Below are 18,872 nucleotides of genomic sequence, written 5' to 3'. Positions count from 1 at the left end.
TAAGCCCGCGAATGCAAGACTTTCAGTTAAGGCGCAAAACGAATCACCGCACGCGCTTCGGAATCCCGCCCCGCCCCCCGCACCAACCACTCCGAATTCCCGATTCTAAAACGCACAGCAGTCCGAAGAGCGCCTGCGCACCCCGCGGCCGACCCGTTTTCCAACCGCGTGCGCCACTCCGATCACATGGCGAAGGCCCCGGCGTAAAAAATCGGGGCCGCCGAGTCGCCAAAAGGGTGATCTCGCCTCTTCTCGCGAGATTTGCCACTTCATATAGCAGGGAGGTGGGGCAAAAGGCGTGTTCTTTCCCAGAGGTCGCTGCCGTCTCTGCGTCGTTGGCGCCATCGTGCTCGATTCTTCTTTCTTTTTTTTTTCCCTTTTCCCCCATTTCCTTTCCTTCTTTCCCGAATCTTCGTCAGCCGAGGCCGGTGCTTTCGAAGCGCGCAAGCAGCATGGAGGACAGCGATATGGATAACATGGGCTCCCTCCGCCCGCAGACCTTCCTCTTCGGTAATCGATGGGGCTCTTTCTCCGCCGTCTCCCCCTCCGCGCCCTCTTCCGCTGCAGGGGCGGCAAGGCTGCTCTCCTCCGCTGGGCCTTCGCACGTGGCTGGGGTTTTGGTGGGGCTTTGGCCCGGGAGAAAACGGCGTGCGGGATCCGGAGAAATGCTGCATATTTTGGGGCTGGATCCTCCTCCTCCCCCTTAAAGTACTTGCTGCTTCTTTCCTCGCCACGTGGTCGACTCGGGGCTCTCTTTTTTTCCTCTCTCTCTCTGGGGCTTTTTATCCATTTTTCTTTGCAAACCGCGCATTTGGGTTCGTTAATGCGACACACTAAGCCGTGGTTTGCTGGTTCCTGAATTCTTAACCGAGTTCAGTTTTTAGCCCAGCAGCTTGTGCGAATCCGGATCACGGTTTAAATAAAAACCAGAGGAGTGGTAGGGAATAGATAGGGAGAAGTTGCTCAGGCATCAATATTCCGCCTCTTGATTACGGTCGTTTTGAAATCGGTACCGCTGGGAAAAAAAAAAACACGATCCTACTGAAAAGAAAAGAAAAATCGCCAAGGAGCCGATTTTGACTGGGGAAGGTCAAGAAACGGCCTCTCTCCCCCATGCCAGGCTTAAAACGGGGGGAAATCGGCGCAGGGGAAGAAAGACGGGTGGCCACGTGCTTCCGTAGGTAGAGCGGGGTTTGCATCTTTCTTGCAAACGGTAGATGGCAACGTCGTTTTTATGGCCTACAGGCAGAATAAGAAACCACTTATTTTGCTGCTGCTACTTGCAAATTGTAAACCAGTTGGTTGTGCTAAAATAAGTTGGCCATGTGGAAGATTAACTCTTTCTCTCCCCCCCCTTTTCTGGCAGCTGGGTTCATGGCAGTAGGCTTCTGTAAAATATTTTTGTTTATAGATAGGTGTAATTAACATGAATTTTTGTATTTTGGTCTGAAATGGAATTGTTTTTCCTTTTTAATAATTAAAAAGGAAATCATTGAATTTAAATAGTTAATTTTTTCTTGTTTAGTAATTAAATGGTGACAATATGTGTTTCTGCAGGCTGTGAGCTGAAGGGAGACAAGCCCTATCACTTTAAGGTGAACGATGAAGAAAACGAACATCAACTTTCTCTAAGAACGGTAGGTTAATTATTTTTTTTTCCTCTTGGAAATTTCTCTGAGTCAGAACACTTATTTGACACTTAAAGACCATAACTGCTATTTGGGCATGCTTTGCAGTTGTTTAAAATGCTCACCATGCAAAGTACCTTCAAATGTGCATAATCAGCAATTACTTGCTGAATATGTAAACTAGTTAGGGTAGCATGTGCCCAGTTGATACATTTCATTATTTCTGGATAGGTAATAAAACTACATTTTCTTTTACTAGTGATTGTTGTAGGAGGTACTTGAGACGTAAAGGAACATCTCAAACATTGTGTTTTATAATACAGGTTAGCTTAGGAGTTGGTGCTAAAGATGAATTGCATGTTGTTGAAGCAGAAGCTTTGGACTATGAAGGCAACCAGATAAAAGTCACATTGGCATCCTTGAAGATGTCGGTTCAGCCTACGGTAAGAATGTTTCTTGTTTAGTAAAATGAGTAGCAAGAATTACAAACATTGTAAATTGCAATTTTGGCAGTGGTTCCATTCTTAACACTGAGAATTTTAAATTGCTTTAAGTACATTGCTTTCTTTTCTTGAAGCCGTTATGGGAATTTCAGGTAACAAAAATTGAGTATCCATGTATGTACTTAATTGTTTTTCAGTAAAGTTATAAAAATAATTTACATAATAAAAATGCATTTTGATGAATATTTTCAGTTACTTCAATCAAATCTTTGTTCACAGACCAACGAGTAGAACACACAAACCAGTTAATTAAAATACCCAATTTTTGTTTTAGCAATTGTGGATCTTATAAGAAAATTCCTAATCTTACTTTTTTAACTCCCACAATCTGATTCAGTTTGTTACTGCAATCATTTTTCCTGCTGAGGTCACATAGGTCCATACTTTCAATAGAAGAAGGAAGTTGGATAGAGTTACCTTCTTCCTTGAATTATGTCAACTGACTTGTTCTCCCCTTAGTGTTCTCAGCTGGATTCGCTATATAAAACTACACTTGCCAGTTATCCTAGTTTGGATGATTGTGTTTCTGCTATTCAATAAACAAGAGGACAAATAAGATTTGGGAATGGAAGGAAACTTCATATTAGTACAAAGTAGATTGTCTTAAAATGTACCCCAAGAGTTATACAAGTAATTACAGGCCTGCATCTATTAAAGATTCAAAGTCTGCCCAAAAATTTTGGATTTTTTTTTTTTTTAAAGTAGAAAGTGCCTATTGTAACAGGAATACTATGTTCATTATCCTACTAGCTTATTAAGGATTTTACTTGTGAAGATGAGTATGCTTTTTTAGATCCCTATAAATTGTTCTTAGAAACCTTTTATTTATTGCATTGGTATATTACTATTGACAGGGCTTGATCTAATTGGTAACTGCTAAGAATTGATACTGTTATTCAATAAATTTTTTAAAAAGTAATTGGCCTTTTAATAGGAGAAGGGTCTCACTTAACAGACGATCACATTCAACACATATTAAAAATAATTTTGCACATGCTTTGACCCAACAGTTCACATTTGATTACAATGCTTATCTCCCAATCCTCCTTGGAATGCATATGTGATAAGCTTGCCACTGGAGAATATCTTCTTAAGCATTGTATGCTTTTCTCTTAATGAGCTTTTTTTAAAGAAAGATCTTTTAAATTTTGTCAGGATGGCTAAGCCATAATTCATAGACTGCAACTTGAAAATGCCTTAAGTAATTGAAGAAAAATTGAAAACCAGGAACAACTTGATTAGAAAAATTGCAGGAACCAGACTGGGGAGAACAAACAAAACATTGCGTAGAGTGGCACAATTATTAGAATACTCTATTGTTGAATAGTACATATCTGTATGGGGAAGAAATTGTCATACAAATAAGATTGATTTTCACTTTAATGGTGCAATGAAAATATCTGAAACCCTGAAATCCACACCACTCTCATGGCTCCATGTTGTTTCTAAAATTACCCCTCCTGATTTCAGGTGATAGCAACAGATAGTCCAAAATGGAATACCACTACCAGGCTAAAGTCTAGGAAATCAATTTGGGATAACATGCCGCAATTTTACAATCTAGATAAAGAATGGCGATTAAATTGGGCATTTTTTAAGAACCATCTTAACAGATCACCCAGATCCAACAAAACCACTCCCAGGAATGCAATTGCCCTAGAAATATGGAGCCACCTGAATAGAATCAGGCCAGGCCAGAACTAAGGTAAAGCTCTTTAAATGGAGAATGGCTGAGAGCCTGCAATGTGATAATATAAGAATTCTCAGGAAATTGCAAGGCATCTAGAATGATCGCATCTCAGACACACTAGAAGCAGTTAGGTGGTTCCCATTGTGACTATATGATGATATATTGTGATTTTATTATGGTTTTATCTTAATTTAATATTTTATTTCATATATTGTCCACGTGCCAGATATGTCTACATATATATATTTGCTGATTATTTAAACTTACATTTGTATATCACTGATTGTGTAACCTCTGTAGATGCCATACACTAAATAAATAGACACCAACTCCTGCATCAAAGTTAATAATTGAGAAATAATTTCAGTTCTTTCCACTTTATATTGGAAATGCTACTTTGTTACAATCAAGTCTCCATTGCTAATTTTAATGTATAAATTAATGCTGATTTTAAGCATAGAGTCTGAATCCTCAAGATTTAGGCGCTATGCATATCAAGCTCAAAGCAACATAAGCTTTGCAATTCACAAATATGATTGGGAAGGCTTCTGTAAACATGTAGAGATTGGGCAGAAACGTATCCTTGCATTTTAAGGTACTAAAAGTCTAGCAAAATTAGGTCCTTCATACCCTGAATTGGAAGCGACTGATAACTGATTCTCTACATCCCCTTCAGTTCTAGTTGTTATTGAAAGGCAAACAATTGTAATGAATTGTAACAATTCATAAGTTTTGATTGAGTTGTGGCATTTGAGTAGTCCAGCAGCATATGCTTAAATTATTGCTGTTCTGCATTTTCCTGTTCTGCCAATACTGTGAAAGAGCCAGGAAAAACTGAAACTGTCTGGGGGAAAAAAAGCCCTCCCTTTTTACAACCCTGTAATTTGAAACAAACACTCCAAGGGACCTTTAATGACAAGCTTGCTTTGCTCTAAGTTTGTGATAAAACTTTTTTTTTATGTACTTGGTTTGAATAATGCAATACAAATATTTTTTTAGTACGTTTTTGTGTTTAAAATGAAAATGTTAGGAAATACATGCAGCCTAAAGAACAAAAGCCTGGGAAACAGGGATCATATTCTAAAGTAAGGATGCTGATACTGAGAATATCATTATCTGGATTTCAGCCTTCTGATAATTAGATGGGGGAGTCCCTAGAGCATCTTTCCCTGCTGGGTCATATAGGGTGGGAAGATGCAACCGTATCAAAGGAACAAATTTGTGGAGTAAGTAATCCCCAGCACCTTGAATTTTACCAAGAAGCTTACTGGTAGCCTGTGAAACACATTTGTTATTCTCTGAATTGGCTAGGGTGCCAAGTAGGTAGCTGTATTTTGGGCCTATGCACCCTCAAGGCATTTTGCATTTCTTTCCGAGTTAGCTATCTTAACTTTGAGCAAAGGATCCTTTTTTGGATTGCAATCTTTAGCTTTATTTGGAAATAATAGCAACCTCCTTCAGCCTGGCTTGGTTTGAGTTCTAGTTAATGATGTCTCTGCTTGTCACATTTTTTTTTTAATTTCAGCAGAACTTTCTATTTTTCTTTTAAGGTTTCATTAGGTGGCTTTGAAATTACACCTCCAGTAATCCTGAGATTGAAAAGTGGTTCAGGGCCTGTTTATGTCAGTGGACAACACCTTGTAGGTATGAACATTTATAACATTCTGTGTTTTAATTTGGGATATTATTTCCATTCAGCTTGCTAAAGTAAATTAAACTTTTGTCTTTGCGGTTGGAAAATATTTGGTTTACTCTTGTCTTCTCTAACAGCTTTAGAGGAAGAACCAGAATCTGAAGATGAGGATGAAGATAAAGTACAAAATATGGTAAAAAGACCTGCAGGTGTGACATTAGCTAAAGTTCCCCTGGTAAGCATCTAATGGAATTCATTATTTTGACCTGCAGGATTTTAGGAATACAGGTATTCTTTGACTTAGGACTACAATTGAACCCAAAATTTCTGTTGTTGAGACATTTGTTAAGTGAATTTTGCCCCATTTTTATGACTTTTTTTGCCACAGTTGTTAAGTTAATCACTGCATGTGGTTGTTCAGTGAATTTGGCTTCCTGATTGACTTTGCTTGTCAGAGGGTTGTAAAAGATGATCACATGATCCTGGGACACTGTCATAAACATGAGTCAGTTACCAAGTGTCTGAATTTTAATTGCATGGCCATGGAGATGCTGCAGTGGTCGTAAGTGTGAAAAATGGCCATAAGTCACTTTTTCCAGTACTGTTGTAACTTCGAATGATCACCAAATTAACTGTTAAGTCGAGGATTACCTGTATGCCTGTGCTGTAAATTTATCCACAAATTTAGTTCTTTGCAGAAGAAAATACTTTTTGCAAATCAATCTTATGAATAAAACTGAATTTTCTGAATACATAGTTCAACTGCTTCTAGTGTGAAAGGTGAAAGAAACAGATTAATCATTTTTGTAATTTGATTTGACATCCTGGATAATTTTTAATTATTTTTATTCATAAATTAGTATTGAAGATGGTATATATCTTCTCATAAATTACATTTGTTCTTTCAAGAAAAAAGCAAGGATGGCAGACAAGGATTTTGAAGATGATGAAGATGATGACGATGATGAAGAAGAGTATGTTATATTTCAATAATCTGTTGTGTTTAAATAAATAGCCTGGGCAGGAAATACAGCCGAAAGACATTTCTCCTAGAGTTGTTAAATATATTTTGGGTATATATTTTAGAGACACTATGTTTTTTTTAAAAATGATGCTTCTATTACATGCCTGAATTTTATCTTTGGTTAGATAATGGGTGGAAGTATGACTTAATCAAAGAGTCTAAATTTTAATGCACTTCAGGAAGTAGTCACACAATTAGGCCTTTTGTGAAATTTCCATTAGTCTAGAATACCACATTCTTTAGTTCCTATTGATTTGTTTTTCTTCAGCTTGTTCCAGTAGGACCATCTGTTGGGAGAGGGGTCAAAAAAGTCAAAGATGATGGGCAAAGCCATGAGATCAAAGTTGCTACTCTTAGTGTGTGTTACATACAAAGAGACAGCTGTATCCCCATTTGGGAATGTGACAACTTGCCACAGTCAACTCGCAACAGCCAACTCATGCCCAACTCCTTGCAGGACAGCTTGCCATGGCCAACTTGCCATGGGAAAGCTCACCCAGGACAATTTTAACAATTCTATTTATTTAAAATAAATAAAAATTATTTTAATTTTTGCCATTCACATTTCAGTCTTGTCTCTCCTTTTGCATCCTTTCTTTAAGGATTCTATTCCACCAATTCTTTGATATTAGTGTAACTCTTGTCCCACAGCAAGTTGTTGGTGAGATGGCTGTGGCGAGTTAGCCATGTTGTGTTGGCTGTGGCGAATTTTCATAGATCCCCCCCCTTACCCCCTGTTTGCTCCAATGTAAAATTGAATATGAGATATCAAATTTATTAGACTTAACAGGCTTTAGGAATTTACATAAACTGAATTTTGATTGTAGTGATGATGAAGACGAGGATGAAGAGGAGGAGGAGGAAGATAAGACTCCACAGAAAAAAGTAAGTTATTTCTACTCAAAGTGCTTCTGAGATGAAAGTAGACTTAAGGTATACATAACAGAATTGAATTTAAAGGATTCAAAGGAGATTAATGTTTCCTTTGCTGAATATTTTTATTTTTGCTTTTCAAAACATTTTGGATGGGCAGCGTGCATCATTACAGTCTTAGTGTTTTACGCACCTTGTTGCTTCTAACTCTGAAATTGGGTTTCTGTAGTGCATATGCAGAACATTTTCCTGTCTTCTCCCTGCTATTACATGCACCAGCAGACCCATTTAGGAGTAGCTTTTTTGTCTCTTTCCCCAGAAAATACATTTGCTTTTTCTCTGTTTCATGACTTCTCACATTACATTGCTTTTTGAATGGTAAGGTACTATGAACAGTTTCCAGCAAGCTTCTGGAAGTCAATGTTGATACCATTTAGCTGGCACAATGGGCTATTATATCTTTTCCGTATATACTTGACTTTCTATGAAGGAAAACAAAACTATACCTGGCTGTACTTAAAAAGGTAAAAAAAAGTTTGAACTGGAAGAATATTTTGTGAATCATAAGATAGAAAGAGGAAAGTGTTTTCTCTTATTTTACAAGTTTTTTTTTAAAGGATTAGATAGGAGAAACAACATCCTATTTCTATTACAAGTTGAAAACTGAAAAAGGATAGCAACTGAGCTGTATCAGATTGTATTTGTTTAAAGAAGTGCTTGGATTAAATTATAAAAGAATTTGCTTTCAAGTTAAGGAATGTAAAGTAAATTTTCCTGCATTTGGCTCAATTAATAGTTTATTGCAGAGTTAAATAATCATAAATGTTTCTGGAGGCAGCATGACTAGTGGAGCTGTAGCTTAAAATAACAGTCTGATTTTCTTAGAAGATAAAAATTATTATAAAACAGTAGTTTACTCTCCATATATATAAATAAATGGTTGAAATAAGTAAATATTTAATCAGACGTGGCTTCCATTTTGAATACATGATTCTTACAGGCAAATTATTTTTGGTTAACTATAATGTTTTTTAGAAAATGCACAGATATATATTTCTTGTAAACCAAAATTGTTAAAGCAGGCTACATTAGAACTAAACTGATTTATTACCCTACCCCCCATCCCTCTGCCATCCCTTTGAGACAGAAAGTGTCTTTAAAAATACTAAATGAATTTTGTTGACTGGAAAATAAGCACTGTTTATTTGGTACTGCTATGACAATGGTACCTCAGTACTAGACTGCTTTGAAATTTTTCAAATTTGATACTTGATGCATTTTGACGCAAAAATTTGTCCCAGTATTCATCATGTTTGGCACTCAACACGCAAACTAGAACTTCTTATTGTCAGCTGCTTCGAGGCTCACTGCCTTTTTCAATCGAAACAAAAAGAGTCATGAATTAGTCACATGGTAGCTCTTGCCTTGTGCACATCCCCTTGTGGTCTTAGCTTCTGTGGTCATTTGGTGTATTTTTGCGTTTTTCCCCCCTCTAACATTGGGTCCTAATAAAATGATAGCATTGCGCAGAAAAGAAAATTGCACCAGAGCAAAAAAAAAGAAAGAAAGAATAGGCAAATACGAGAGCAGTATTCACATTACGGATCTTGCTAGGGAATACAGTATGCCTAAAACAACAGTCTCCACCATCATTAAGAATAAAGAAACGATTAAAAGGGCTGAGGTTGCAAAAGGAGTTAAAGCAGTAACAAAGCAGCGTTTCCAAACATTCGAAGTTGAAAAGCTGTTGTTAATTTCTCGTTAATTAAACGAGAAGCTGTTAGCAGGTGACAATGTATTGGAAGGCATGATATGTGAAAAGCAAACCTATTGCATGCTGATCTTTTGAAAAACAAACCGGGACCGAGTGGATGAGAGTGTTAAAAGTTTTTAAGGCCAGCCATGACTGGTTTGACAATTTTAAAAAGAGGACCGACATCCGTAGTGTTATGAGGCATGGCGAGACAGTGAGTATTAATAAAAAGGCTGCTGATGAATTCGTCTGAATTTCATGACTACGCAGAGGCTGAGGGTTTTATTCCCCACCAAGTTTTTAACTGATGAGACCAAACTTTTTTGGGGGGGAAATGCCGAGCCGAACCTACATCGCAAAAGAGGAAGAGGCATTACCAGGTCACAAACCAATGAAGGACAGGCTTATTGTATTGTTGTGTGGGAATGCTAGAGGGGACTTAAAATCAAGCCTCTACTAGTCTATCATAGGAAAACCCATGAGTTTTCAAGAAGCATAACATCATAAAAAACAAACTCCCACGTGATGTGGAGGGCAAACAGCAAAGCTTGGGTCACGAGGCAATTTTTCACCAAGTGGATAAATGAAGTGTTTGGTCCCTCAGTGAAAAACAATTACTGGAGAAAGATTTGCCTCTGAAAGCTCTCCTAATGATGGACAGTGCACCTGCCCACCCTCCAGGATTGGAGGATGTCTTACTGGAAGAGTTCAGCTTCATAACTAAGGATCCTGCCCCCAACACTATTGTCCTGTTTTCCCCAAAACAAGACATCCCCTGATAATAAGCCGAATTGGGCTTTTGAGCGCATGGCAATAAGGCCAAGCGCTTATTTCAGGGTTCAAAATATAAGACGGGGTCTTATTTTCGGGAAAACACAGTACTCTCTTCCAGCCCATGGATCAGGTCATTTCAAACTTCAAAAAGTTGTGTATCAAGGCACTTTTCCAGAGATGCTTTGAGACCACCTCTGATATTCGGCTGACACAGAATTCTGGAATGAGCATTTCAATATCCTGCACTGCCTTGATCTTATTGATAAAGCCTGGAAAGAAGGACAATGAATTCAGCATGGAAGAATTTGTGGCCAGAAGCTGTGACTCAGAGAGACTTAGAAGGGTTTGAGACTGGTCCTAAGCCTGCAGGTAAAGAGGATACAATTGTGCAGGATGTTGTATTTGGGCCAATCCATGGGTCTGGAAGTTGATGCTGCTGATATTGAGAAGTCAGTGGAAGAACATCATGAGGAGCTCAGCACTGAGGAGCTGCAGGAACTACAGAAGGAGCAGCAATAAGAGGTGGCTAAAGAAATTTCTTCAGATGAGATAAGGGAGGATTTACCCAGTTACAGAATAGAATAGAATAGAATAGAATAGAATAGAATAGAATAGAATAGAATAGAATAGAATAGAATAGAATAGAATAGAATAGAATAGAATAGAAGTACCATTCAGACAAGGGTCTGACAAGAAAAAAATCTAAATTTATTCAATGACCAAACAATTTCACACTTTCAAGAAACTCTGAAAAGACAGAAGCAGTCCTCATTGGATATGTTTTTAGCGAAGATGACAAAGAGTGTGCCAGAGCTTGTGGTGCAAATTGAAAAAAAGCAGAAAAGAGAAAGAACACCTAAGTGCAAATGCCCAATGTTCTGTTGGAGGGAGTCTCCTTCCAAGCAATGCTCCATTTAACTTCCTCCCACTATCCCTCTAATGACTTCCTCAGAAGACGAGGGTGCAGGGGAGCACCAGGAAGATGCTAAATAGCTGTGTGCCAATGTAACTCATTAGGAGGGATGAGGCTACCTCCTTGCGAGTAGCCTTGCTGACCTACGTTGTGCATAGTGCTTCTCCGTTCAGCCCTACGTGTTCTAGGATCTGGTGGAGGCAGTTCCTTCTCATACCAGCTGCAGCTGTGATCCTTCACTCTGTCCAGAGTGAACAGGTCAGAGGAAGAAGAGAAGCCAGGAACCTTGGAGGGGCCGTCGGAATAGTCAGTCAGGTGCCTGGCTGGAGATGAGATGCAGCTGCAGCTGGATGGTTCAGAGACCCAGACAGAAGTGCAGGCTGGAGAAGGATCGCTGCACCTGATCAGTGGGAATAAGAAGGAACTACCTTCTCCAGCAGATCCTAGGATACAAAGGGCTGAACGGAGGGGGGCTCAATGGAGGGGCTACTTGTGAAAAGGCAGCCTCGTCCTTCCTAATAAGTTAACACCATTGCACACTTATTTAGCAACGTGATGTTGGAAATAGCTGCCTGTTTTCTTTGCTGTGCATGTGCTCCAGTTCCATGATTCCATGACTTCAGACCTGTGCTTTGTGTGACTTCATGTTTGGATTTCGAACCTGCTTCTTGGACTTTGGACTCCTTGATTTGGTTTTATTGTGTGGATTTTGTCTGGATTTCAGACTGTGTATGTGGACTTGTACCTTTGCCTGCAGACTTTACAACCCTGTGCATAGGTTGAGCAGGCATGGACTTGGGAACTTTGCAGTTGGTGCAAATGCGATCTGTCTTAAAGTTTTAAAAACTCCCTGTGAGTTTGTGCATGTGGGCTGGAATAGGACAATTCCATTAGGACGTGGAGTCTTCTTAGTACAAATAAAGTGAAGTTTTTGTTTTATTCAATCCAGGTACAGTATTTATTTTTAGGTTTATATCTCATGTAAAGTAATATGCAACCCTATCTTTTTACTTACCGTATTAAAAATGTGCATTGTCTTTGGTTTGGGAACACATTAAATTTATTTACATTGTTTCTTATGGGAAGAATTTGTTTAGTTTTCGTTGAGCCTCTCTGAACCAATTAACGAGTACCAAGGTACCACTGTATAGACTCCACTGGAATAGTGAACTTTACATTTTCATTACAATAAGAACTGATAGGTAACCCTTTGTAGTAGTGGCAGGCTGTAAATTTTCATTAATTACAGCAAATATGGACAATAGCATAGGCTATGAAAATTATAGTGCAAAATGTGTGGTAAATAATAGTTTAGTTTCTTGATTATTAAAATAAGGCTGTTAACATTCTACTTTTAGCCTGCCAGAGATTCTTCTGTGAAGAAAACACCAAAATCAAAACAGAATGGAAAAGATTCTAAATTGGCAACACCAAAGTTGGCAACATCCAAATTGAAAGTGAGTATGTAGATTAATTTTCATCATTGGCTATTATATATTAGGAAAATTGGAAGTTGTACTAATCTAGGTTTTTGATGTCTGATTGAATTGTAATATTGGTGTATTATAGGAGTTAAAATAGGAATCTGCATGTATTTATGAATTGCCAAGTTGATATTTGCTCAGCTTTTTCATGTAAGCCTTTGAGGGATTAATGTATAGTTTAAGTTACATCCTAAACCGGGTGTCGGCAACCCGTGGCTCTGGAGCCGCATGTGGCTCTTTGACCCCTTTCCTGCGGCTCCCTGCCTCCCCGGTTGCACAACCTGCTCTCTGTCCCGTGACACTGGCCATGGCCAAAGCCATCCTCGCTAACATGAGGGCTGGTGGGGGGGGGGAACGGGATCTGGGAGGAGGGTATGATGGAAAGGGGGACAGCCCCGCAGCTGAGGAGCAAGCACGAGCTGCAGTGGTGGCTTCCCTGAAGACGACCCTCCTCACCCCTTTCCCACAGAAAACACCGGAAGTCACAAAATCTGGGTAGGCGTGGCTGGCTGGGAGTGATGTTGAGTTGGCCACGCCCACCCAGGTTTTGTGGCTTCCGGTGTTTTCTGTGGGAAACTGGTCCAAATGGCTCTTGAGTGTTTAAGGTTGCAAACCCCTGCCTTAAACTATCATTCTGAGGCAGAAAGGATTTCCCCTTCAGAGCAAACGTTATTAGTGGTCTTGTAAGTTACTAAGTGTCTGATAAATGCTTCTCCCTTTGCAGGGAAAACATCTTAAAAGCATAGAATGCTCAAGAGATTCTCTCCCTGTCAGTTGACACAAAATAAAAGCTAATGGCAAATGTATAAAAGCTAATAGTAGGAAGAAGTACAGGTTAACAACTGCCCTGTTTAACAACTGTTCAAAACTTAAAATGGTGCTGAAAAGGAGACTATGATTGATCCTCACAGCATCCCTGAAGTCACATGATCACCTTTTGCATACTTTATAGCTGGTTTCCAACAAGCAGAGTCAGGAGAAGCTAGCAGTAAAATCACAAGTCATAGTTATGTGATGTCTTGCTTAATGAGGGGTGTTTTGCTTAGTGATGGTTTAGCATGGTTAAACAACAGTGGAAGTGATGCAGATCTGGCATGGCCACATGTTTTGCTTTGCATCAGTTGCCGATCCCAATTGTGATAGTTAAATGAGGACTTCCTATAAATGAACTGGCTGAAACAGCACAGAAGTTCAAATAAATGAAAGTAGGATAAAGTGCAAGGCAATGACTTCTAAGTAGGCTTTATCCTTGTACAATCATCTGCAGTCTTAAGTATTTTTTCTATCAGGGCAACCTGGTCTACCCATATATGGGATAGAGCATACTGCTTCCGCCTTTCAGCCCCAATCCAGGAGCCTGGATTGTCGGTAAATATAAAGTTAACATCTGCAGTCTTGGCTCCCCAAAGAATGAACACCTAATCTATCATCCTTGCAGAAGTCAACGGATGAAGCAATATATTCTATTGTGGATAAAATAATCAGTGAAAAAGTGACAATGACAAAAGCTATATAGTATTGGATATTATTTCTGACGAAATTTTACAGAGGTTTACAGACATGAACATTTACTGAAAAGTTAGAAGCCTGTACTTGAAATGTCTTTCAAGTCTTTTAAAAAATACATTCCATTATATAAACGACTGAAGTTAAGTAAGAATTGCTCGCTGATATTGGACCAACTAATGTAGTGGCTCAAGATTTTTCCCTTCCTAACTTTCATATGCTTGGTTTTCCCTTCCTCATTAATATAACCTGAGGCTTACATATCTATTGTTGATCATCAGTTTTCTTGTTCTATTGTTGAGGGATTTTAAGCCTAGTTTGGTATGTTTCAGACTCCAGAATCTCAAAAAGAAAAGGGATCAGAGACTCCCAAATCACCACGGCCTGCAAAATCACCAAAACAATTTTCTATAGAGGAGATAAAAGCAAAAATGCAAACAATCATGGAAAAGGTAATTTTATCACACTGAATAGCCGTGGCTACTGAGATAGAGAGTATGTATGTTCTTTGATGTAGAAAACTTGATGATTTTTCAATTTATAGTGGTGAACAAACAAATCTTAGGTTTTTAATTTTTGTATTTTTACAATGGAGGGTCATCTGCCTCCCCAGCTTTTCCTTTGTGCATTCTTCAAGGCATGTAGCATTAACTGTTGTTTGGTGGAAGAATTAGATTTTTCCTCCTGCCAATTGTAGTTTTTACTCAGTCTCCATTTAATATATTTACCATATGAATTGCAATTTTATGGGTCTTTGTTGATAATTCCAAGCTTTGTCTAGGGCAGGGCTGTCAAACTCCTGGCCCGTGGGCCGTCACGGCGCTGGCCATGCCCGGTTTAGCAAAGGGGAAAAAATAAGTCCCGATATGTCACGTGACGCCGCCATGACAAAGTGAGTTTGACACCCCTGGCCTAGGGCATTTTCATGTGAACCAGTTCTATCTTAAATGAACTTACTTGTAGTGTGAATTATAGATTTTGTAATTCATTGTTTTAATGCTGTATTTGTCTCTTTCAATAGGGAATGAATCTTCCTAAATTAGAAGCCAAGTTTGCAAATTACATTAAGAGTTGTTACAAGGCAGAAGACCCGAAGGTAATGGAATTATGTCTTGATAAAATCATTTAAATTAACAGAATTGTGTTATTTCTTCAAGTCATTACAAGAAAAAAACCAGAACAGGATGTTTTTCTGATGATGGAATGTTAACATTTTTCTGTGGGGGTATCAATGAGTTCTTTCATTAAGCCTATAAGGTGCTTCAATCCCATTTTTAACCAAATAAAATGCTTTTGCGTGAGCATTGCCTGATGCACTTGCCTGTCCTTTAGTGCCAATTTCTAGATCAAAACTATTTTGTAGCTTTAAGCTTTTTTTCCTCCAAAGTCAAACAGCATGTGAGGAAACACGGTAGATAGTGGTGGTATCAGTGTCAAGAACAAATTGATTATCTTAGAGCCATAAATCTTAAATTTTGTGATACAAATTTCTGAAAGAATGTTTTCCTTTTCCCCAGGAATTCATTCTTCTCAAGAGATTTTGTGATGGAGAGTGAAATTATGGTTGCCTAAAAGAGAATTCTTGACAGTTTAAGTTAAGATAGTGAAAGGGCCTTTACTATACTAATACACTGAATAATTTTAATCATTGTGATCTTGAGTGGGGCATTTAGTAAATGTTTTTAAAAATCGGTACACACCTGAAATTCCTGTATGTGCATCTTGTTTTAAACCTAGAACTGTTATATTCTGTACCATAAATATTTTTAAAGGCATTACATCTATTAAATAATAAGTTTATTCACAAGTTTTATGGTGTTGTAAGGTTACAAATTACAGCAGGAGACTTGGGTAAAGCTAACCTCCTTGTGTATATTTCTAGGTGATTCAAGAGCTCTGGCAGTGGAGGCAGTCTTTGTAAGCAAGAAGTCAAATGGTTACATTTTTAAACGATGGTCCTGTGTGTTTAACCATTAATACCTGACTGAAGCTTTCTCTCCAGAGTCCGATTAATGTCGTCCACATTATTTTGGCAAGAATGTATGGTCCACAATGCCTGTTCAGTTTTTTAATACCAAGATTCCATCCTTTTCATTTAAAATATGTATGGAAATGTTTTGATAATACATAGTAGTGGTGATCTGGGAAGAGGGAGACTAAATGTAAATGTGAAAATAAAAAATTAGTATTTTAAGTCGTTTTGCTGCTTTGTTATGGGAAGAGAACAATTCTGTATGAATTGCCCTACAGTCATACCAACTGGATCACTTACTACATTTGCCCAATGGACTTGCAGATGCTCACTTTTCCAGCAACCCATTCAGGTAGTAATGCTTTTCAGAATTTAGAATTTCTGCTTTAAAAAAAAATGCAAGTTATGGCAGTGCACACTATGCATATTAAGTCAGATTGTGTTCCTACACATAACTGATCTGAACTGCCTTTTTCTATCTTCTGGATATCATTTGAGTGCATTTTTTCTTCCTTTGTCTCCTCTACAATCAGTTCTATCTGGCCTCACATAGAATGTACAAAGCAGAATATTTATTTTTCACATTTTTGAACAGTGCATAAAATGAATGAATGTTCCTTGGACATTGGTTGCAGCATTCCAGGCAAATAATTATCTTAGGAAGATGAAATCTGGATCATTTAAGTTTTCCTGGTTTGGGCTGAGACAAATCCAGAGGAGCCTTTAGGACCAAAAAGATCAAGGCCAGGGCATCTTCTTTCTTCTTCCCCCATCATAACTAATGGCTTGGTTGCTGATCTTTCTATTTCACCTGATAGGCCCCTCAACTGCACTCATCCAGCAAGCTTCTAAGCCAGCTTCAGCCCATGCACTGCCTACTTTCTCTTGCTGCTTCAGAAATTCTGGGTGACTGAATTAGTCAGTCTCTCAAACCAACTTGCTTTAATAAGGTGGTAGTTGTGGGGAAGTGATGGGAGCCAGGAACTTGCAGGGCACCAAATAATCTCGTCTGCCTAAATAAAAGACAAAAGGAGTGCTGGAGCTTGTGTTTCAGATCCATGTGTAGGCAATGAATACATGCTTTAAGCTTTGTAACCATCCCAATACTGAAGGGTGCGTTAAATGTTTTGCATATACCTACTACATAAGTTTTTTGTTACAGCTTTTTCATGGGCTTATGAGAAAAATGTTCCTCTTAAATAAGAAACCAAACCAGATTGATACAACAAAGAAAGCTTTTATGTTCTTTGTTGTATAAACTAGTGATCACCAGGCCTTCTGTTAACTGCAAAAGAGTGGAGCAAATCAAGGCTACAGATTACATGTTGGATTTATTAGATAATAGCAAAAGGGATATCAATTTGACCCCTGCACTGGAATGCTTTTGATAAACTATTGGAATGATATTCTACTTTTTATGCTGGCGGAGTCCTATCCTTTTAGGTAATACCAGTATATCCAAAAAATTATATCCATATTGTTTCACACCATTCTACTTGCTCTAAGGGAAACTGATTTCTGTTATCTGCATTCTGAGGTTGAATATTTTCTCACATTTCATTACTATATCATCACATTATGCTGTTGGTGTTAACTAATTTAGTAATAAAAAACCTGTGAGAAAACCACGCTCAAAGAGCACCAAAGATCCCACCTCACAGAATAGGTCAACAGCCACACTCGGATCCCTTTCAACTGAACACTGAGGTACAACCAGTTCTTTAGATACACGGAGACCCAACAGCAAAAGTTCGTTGGTTGTAATTTATATTTGCTTTTTCTCACATGCACACACATAACTCATCCATACCCACAACTAGGCTAGTAAGTACTGTTATCGAGCATATAGCATATAATGTCAGGAAAATCTACACACTAGACACTGCAGTCTTGACAGCCTAAAATTCTAGTTCATTCTGTTTACGTGCCTCTTGATGTACCACAGGGCAAACTAGCTTTACCCCAGCTGACTAGTGGTACTTGGGTTGCTGGGTCTTCTGTGCTCCTGGCTGGTCTTGCCTCACCCCACCTCGTGTTGCAATGCGTTGCGTTGACTTCTACTCTCAGCACACATGAACACAGCTATTTCCCCCCCCCCATTAAAGTGGTACTCATTTATCTACTCACAGCATTGCATGCTCTCTAACTGCTGGGTGGGCAAGAGTTAGGGATCAAGTGACACAGCTGGGCTCGAACTGCCAGACCACATTTCTGGTCAGCAGTTCCCGTGTCATTAAGCCTCTGCAGCATTGCATCCCCCGCTAGTGGTACAAGGAAGATGGAAGGCACCAAGTCTGGATCTAAAGACTCAGAAAGTGGGTGGGCTTCAGGACCCCTTTTATTCCACAAAGGTTGCTTTGTTGATCCTCAAGTCTGGCAGCTATTTTTGCCTTGTTGATTTTCAAGTTTGGTAGCTGTTGATGGGATTTGGGGAGAGATTTCTCATGTCTCAGGCCCAACTACTTTTGCCTGGTTTAGGTGACATGTTTTCTTTGTTTCCTTAATGACTTAGTTCCTTCTTATCTATCTCCCTTATTTTTTCTCCCAAAAGGATCTTTTAGACAATATTCCTGGTTTTTGTCCACCCTGTTTATATACCTACTTCATTTTAGGTATGAGGATGCCATATCTGGAATGCCACTACTAATATATAGTTCAAAGGATAAACTGCTGGCCCATTTCTAGAACAACCAGATTGGTATGGTCTGGAAGAAAAACAAAAGGTTTTGTCCATACTAAATAGTTATCCCAGTTGAAGCAAGTCACAGTTGTATAGTACATTTTTGTTTTGGATGAATATCTCACAAACAATCCAGGCTGTTTGAGGAATTCATTGATTTCTCTCTTAAAGGAAACCACCACAACTGCTGCAGCAGTGTGATTTATATACATCAAATCTGCACTTACTGAGTAGCCTATCAGGAAGGAATTTGAAAAGAAACAATGCCACTGCTTTATGGAATGCATGCATTAAGCATAATATAATTCCTAAAGCAGTGCTCCTATTTTTTAGGCTTGTGTGGAAGCCTGGGAAAAAATGAACAAAGAGGTGCTGAACCCATATAAAATCTCAACCACTTCTTTCAAAAACATTTTGTGTGGCTCTATTCATTGTAATC

The 18,872-nt window shown here is 38.7% G+C and overlaps 1 protein-coding gene across 1 annotated transcript; it reads left to right on the top strand.

The window, feature by feature from the left end:
* The first annotated feature begins 303 nt into the window (after positions 1-303).
* On the top strand, positions 304-15,975 carry NPM1 (nucleophosmin 1). The gene is made up of 11 exons (XM_070933046.1): positions 304-510; positions 1,558-1,637; positions 1,952-2,071; positions 5,372-5,465; positions 5,592-5,689; positions 6,364-6,428; positions 7,306-7,363; positions 12,150-12,248; positions 14,114-14,233; positions 14,803-14,877; positions 15,664-15,975. The coding sequence occupies exons 1-11, from the start codon at positions 453-455 to the stop codon at positions 15,700-15,702; spliced, it is 906 nt and encodes a 301-aa protein (XP_070789147.1). The 5' UTR covers positions 304-452; the 3' UTR covers positions 15,703-15,975.
* The last annotated feature ends 2,897 nt before the right edge of the window (positions 15,976-18,872 follow it).

This window comes from Pituophis catenifer, unplaced genomic scaffold (assembly GCF_029215685.1).
Source record: "Pituophis catenifer annectens isolate HBS135680 unplaced genomic scaffold, rPitCat1.0.hap2 SCAF_1, whole genome shotgun sequence".
In the NCBI taxonomy this organism is placed as follows: Eukaryota; Metazoa; Chordata; class Lepidosauria; order Squamata; family Colubridae; genus Pituophis; species Pituophis catenifer.
The sequence above is the reverse complement of the archived record's forward strand: the minus strand, read 5'-3'. Positions and strand labels throughout refer to the sequence as shown.